The sequence below is a fragment of the Leucopleurus acutus genome (genome assembly GCF_964270905.1).
Source record: "Leucopleurus acutus genome assembly, chromosome: 8".
Lineage (NCBI taxonomy): Eukaryota > Metazoa > Chordata > Mammalia > Artiodactyla > Delphinidae > Leucopleurus > Leucopleurus acutus.
This window is the reverse complement of record NC_139151.1, coordinates 21,369,116-21,374,856: the sequence shown is the minus strand read 5'-3', so window position 1 is coordinate 21,374,856 and position 5,741 is coordinate 21,369,116. Positions and strand designations below refer to the sequence as shown.

Genomic DNA, 5,741 nt, shown 5'->3' with positions numbered 1-5,741 from the left:
TACAAGGTTGAATAGAAATGATGATACTGGGCACCCTTAATCATTCCCGATGTTAAATGGAATGCTCCTACTGTTTCCCCATGTTTGCCATAACATAATTGTCCTTCATTAGGTTAAGCAAATTCTTGATTTGCTAAGAATTTTTATCATGAATTTATGCTCGATTTCTATGAAATATTTCTCAAAACCTTTTAAGATAATCATGTTATTTTGTCCTTAAAGCTGTTAATGTTGTGAACTACATGGTATATTTTACTTTTATACTCTGTTGGACTTAGTTTGCAAATATTTTATTTAGGATTTCTACACTTAAAATCCTCAGGAAATTATCTGTAATTTTCTTTTCTCATATTATCCTTTTCTTGTTTGAAAATCAAGACTATATGGCCAAGTTGAACATGCCCTGGCCTGGGTCGGACAGCGGAGGTGACAGACCTCTGCTGGCCCCAGTAATGATGGCGATGTTTCACGACGAGGTGGAGACTGAGGACTTCCAACATGACGAGGACTCAGAGAAGTACTTCTACCCCTGCCCATGTGGGAGTAACTTCTGCATCACCAAGGAAGATCTGGAGAATAGGGAAGACGTGGTAACGTGCCCTAGCTGCTCTCTCATTATAAAAGTGACTTATGACAAAAATCAGTTTACATGTGGAGAGACAGTCCCAGCCCCTTCCACCAACGAAGAACTAGTTAAATGTTGAAGAAGACTTTAGGACTCCAAAGCCTGAACTTTGGGGAATGAGCCAAGACGGAAAACTCAAATGCAAAGTCACTGACTTCTTCATGGTGACAGTCATTTTTTAGTTTGCTGGTCCATAGAGTGTGGATTCTTCCCATTGGCTGCCAAGTTGAAGAAGCAAGTCCACCACATGACATACCTGGATTTTATGCCTAGAACTTTGAATTGGACGTGCTCTTAATTTTCCATCCAAACTTAAAGAAGATAATTTCAAATCAGTGCTTTCTTTCTCTCAGTTTTGTTATTTTTATATCTTACACCTAATTACTTCATTATCTGATAACAGCTTCATCTACCTCAAAGTCATTAGGATTCTTTAATTTAAAAAGAGATTTTAGGGTTTCCCTGGTGGCGCAGTGGTTGAGAGTCCGCCTGCCCATGCAGGGGACACGGGTTCGTGCCCCGGTCCGTCCGGGAAGATCCCACATGCCGCAGAGTGACTAGGCCCGTGAGCCATGGTCACTGAGCCTGCACGTCCGGAGCCTGTGCTCCACAACGGGAGAGGCCACAACAGTGACAGGCCCGCGTACCGCAAAAAAAAAAAAAAAAGAGAGAGAGATTTTATTTTTTAGTTGGTTAAAAAAAAAGATTATATGGCCTCATAAATAAGTTGGGAGTATTCCCTCCTTTTCTAATCTTTATTACAGTTTGTACTAAGTTTAATATGGTATGTTCCTTGAAAGTTTAGTAGAATTTCCTGCGAAACCACTTGGCCTAAAGTTTTATTTGTGAGATGATTTTTTTAATTGCTTTAATTTCTTAAAGGTATGGCACTATTAAGGCCTTTTATTTCTTCTTAATTCATTTGGTAGATTATATTTTTCTAGGAAGTTGTCCATTTCATTTTCTTCAAATGCATTTTTATAGTGTGGAGATGATATTACAAACAATAACATTGATATATTTTGCTCTCATCTCATTCATGCTCCAGACTCCTGAGGTTTTAACGTTGAGATTAAAAGATGATAAGAAAATACTAGTTTTTAAATTATTTTTCTTTTTTTTCCTTGATCACTCTTGCCACAGGCTTGCCTATTTTATTAGTTTTTTCAAAGAATCAGCTTTTGGCTCTGTTGATCTTCTGTGTTGTTATTTTTGTTTCCATTTCATTAATTTTGCTATTATTTTACTCATCCTTCCTTCTACTTTCTTTAAATTTATTCTATTTTTTTTTTCTATCTTAAAAAAGTGTCTAACTTAAAGACACCACCTTTTGATATTGTGTAGAACTTAACTCTAGGTTATGGTAGACATAATTTCTCATTTTCTTTTCTTTGGTCTTTGGTAGGTTTTGAAAGAGAACACCAAACTTTATCGAAGTATTTAATTATCTTTATGTCATACACCTCTAGTAGCATCTCCTGGATTTGCTTCTTTTCTTATCTGAGGACATTTTCCAATACTCTTTTCAATATGGGTCTTTGTGTGACAAACCTTTTGAGACCTTATGTGCCTGAAAATATTTTTATTATACCCTCACATTTAAATGACAATTTGGCTGGATATAAATTTAGGCTCAATGTTCTTTTGTCTTTTCAATATTTTAAAAATATTACCATTATCTTCTTTTTGCTCATGAAAAGTCTGAGATCCTGGTGATTCTTATTCCTTGGTGATTGATCTGCTCTATCTCTCTAGAAAATTTTAGAATTTTATTTTTGCCTGTAAAACTTCCATTTCATTATATTGCCAGGGTTAGTTTCTTCTTATTGCTCTTGTTTGGAACTGCATAAATACATCATCATTCATCTTTCTTTAATTCTAGGAAATTTATTTCCATTTCTTCAAGTATTTCCTCTTCTTCCTTTTTATTTTCCTCTTCTCCTGACACTCCTATTTTCTGTGAGTTGAAGTTCACATTCCAATTCAATCTTCTTTATCTCTTAGCTTTTATTTCATATATTCTTTTTTTTTTTTTTTTTTTGGTGTTGGGGGGTACTTGGGCCTCTCACTGTTGTGGCCTCTCCCGTTGCAGAGCACAGGCTCTGGACGCGCAGGCTCAGCAGCCATGGCTCACGGGCCCAGCCACTCCGCGGCATGTGGGATCTTCCCAGACCGGGGCACGAACCCGTGTCCCCTGCATCGGCAGGTGGACTCTCAACCACTGTGCCACCAGGGAAGCCTTATTTCATATATTCTTTTTCTTTATTCTTCCTTTCTTCCTTCCAGGAGAGCTCTTTAATCTGATCTTCTAGCTCACTAATTTGTTTTTCAGCTACATCTATTCTAGCATCCATCTCTGTTCTTTCTACTATTATGAACATAATTTTCATGCCTAGTATTTCCTCTTGACTTTTATGATTTCCTTATCAGTTATTTATTATGCTTATTTTATATTTGTTAACCATTGGATTTAACATATTTGCTTTCTGGTGGCATCTGTAATCCAGGTTGTTGCTTTCTTTTCAAGTAGTTTTTCTCCTGAGATATCTCATTACCTTGGCCTTTGAGCATATATTTCTCTGATGCTATCAGCTGTTCTGTCTTAGCATTTGGTACGGGAAAAGACCAAAGGGCATATCCCAGTCTGTGTCAACATCCAGTGAGATCAAGGAGAGGGGAAGGGATAACATTAAAGTGGAGAACTCCAAGCACCAGACTACATAATTAATTGCTCAGGCTGTGTATCATGCCACCAAATAACTCTTAAGATCAAGGCACTACTTTTAGAACCCATCCCACCCTCCACCCCTCAAGGAGAAGCAGCCTTAAAAGGAAGTACTCCTAGGTGCTAGAGGGAGTTGAGGGTAGAGGGAGGTGTGAGTAAACATTCAAGGTCCATCAATCCCCACCAGTTTTCCACACTCTGGCTTCTGTTCTGCCCTGATTGTTATTCTTGAGGACACTTAGACCAGCAGTCTGAGCCTCTATTGCTAATTTCCACACAACTCTCCTGCCCTAGGCTTCAGATGTACACACACACACACACACACACACACACACACACACACACACCCCAGTTCAAAACAGGCTTCCTTGTCCCTGGGGATTTCTCTGGAGTTTTTCCCCAGTATTTCCTACAGTTCCTCTGAGATTGATCTTGGGGTCAGCAGCCAGCCTGTGGTAATTCTCTACCTTGGCAAAATTGGAGGTTTTACATAGGTTTATACTAGACAAAATTGTGAAACAAGTATACTCTGGAACTTTAGGTGCAACGGGACAGCCCAATATTCAAAATCTCCATTACAACGCTTGCCTACCTGAGCCTCCCTTTCCCATCATCAGCCAAAGGTCTCTGCTATTCCTAATGGTCTTCATATTCCATTAATGATGCTTATCTTTTCCCTATGCAAACACTGAATTAACCCAATCATGAAGCTAATGGAAAAAAATGAGAATAGCAGAGTAGAAGGAGGCCTAGAGACTTTCTCTCCAGGTAACAAAAGTGCATTTCTATAGTGGTTTTTGGAAGGCTATTCATTTACTTTGTTTAATCCAAAGGAATAAGGTTGTGTAGAAGGAAGGAGTAGGCTGCTGGAGGAGACTTTTTAGACAAATATAATCTTTCAGCTTTCAAATTTCACTGCGTATAATCACACATCCATATAACATTATAATTCTTATTAATGCTTATAAGCTAACAACAACAATAGCATGTCAACTTTTCCCATTTTAAGTCTAATGGATCAAAATGTACTTCATGATTTATAGGACCTTATGTAATATGGTCCTAACCTACCCTTTCAGCCCCATGCCTCTATCTCTATTCTTCTATTCAGTTGGAATGTTTTCAGCTTCTTCCCACCTCAAGATATTCAGAAATCTTTTACTTACACTGGTAAGTCTCTCCCCACCTGTCATCCCCTGGCTTACTCCTACTGATTCTTCAGCTCTCACCTTAAATGTCACTTCCTTAGGAAAACTTCTTGACCCCCAACCCCCCAGACTGAATCAGGATCCCATGTTACACAAACTCATAGCAAGCAGTAGTTTTCCTTTAGAGAATTTATCATAATTATAGTTAACTAATGAAATATGTGAAGAAGAGGAGAATTGGTATAATATACTGCGAAGTAGAAAATAAAGAATTTTTATTCATTTTTTTGAACACATATATACTGAAAACTTACTGTGTTCCAGGCATTGTGTTAAGTAACTGGGAATACAGTGGGGAAAGAGGTAGACAATTCCTCTTCACTTTAATCATCCATTCTTGAGGATATCCCCTGGATATTAGGATCACCTAAAATAATATCTCATTCAAATATACTAGCATAGACATAACTCCTTCTCAAGAAATTTCATGTCCTTACTCTCATCTCATTTATGCTCTAGACGCTTGAGCCCTCCATTTACCCATCAGTCTCCCTTCCTTTTCTTACCTTCACTTTTTTCTCTATCCCGACTACATGATACTTGTTTTCAGTGTTTTTTCTTGCCAAATCCTCAACTCCCTTGACATTCTGTAGGATCCACTCAGCAAGCTTAAGCCCTGTATCAATCTGACACCCAGGCGACCAAACATGGTTACAAAAAGTCCCATGACATGTGGATTGGTATTTCTACCAATTCATGTTTTTCTCACTTCAGCTGGAGATTCTTATTGCTCAGGAAGTTTTCTATGTGTTCTAATCAATTTCCTCTCCCATTCTCATAGCAGCTTTTTCAAACTTTCACAACTCATCTATATGCTCCAATGCCCCACTCTAACACTGCGGATAATCTGCTTCTTACTTCACAGAGGAAACCGATGCCAAGAGTAAACTTCCTGGACTGCAAACTACCTACTTACCTGCAGTCAAAATTGCCCTTGCTTCCTTCCCCCACCCACATCAGAGTAAAGGAGGCATCTCACCTCCTGACTCTTGCATTCAAGATTTCATTGCCTTCCATAGATGATTTCTAATCACCTTTATTTCAATTTTTCTCTCTTCTTACTCTTTCCAAAAATGCTCAACTTCTACCATTTAAAAATAAAACAAAACAAAACTTCTCTTGACTCTGCATCCTCTTCTATCTTCGTTCCTCCACAGATAAATTTCTTGAAAGAACAGTCTAC

General features: G+C 38.2%; 1 protein-coding gene across 1 annotated transcript; it reads left to right on the top strand.

Moving 5' to 3' along the window:
* Nucleotides 1-452: 452 nt before the first annotated feature.
* Nucleotides 453-704, top strand: LOC309965869 (diphthamide biosynthesis protein 3-like; the record flags this gene model as incomplete). Its single annotated transcript, XM_082845688.1, has 1 exon — nucleotides 453-704. One exon carries the CDS (start codon nucleotides 453-455, stop codon nucleotides 702-704), a length of 252 nt encoding a protein of 83 aa, XP_082701814.1.
* Nucleotides 705-5,741: the final 5,037 nt, after the last annotated feature.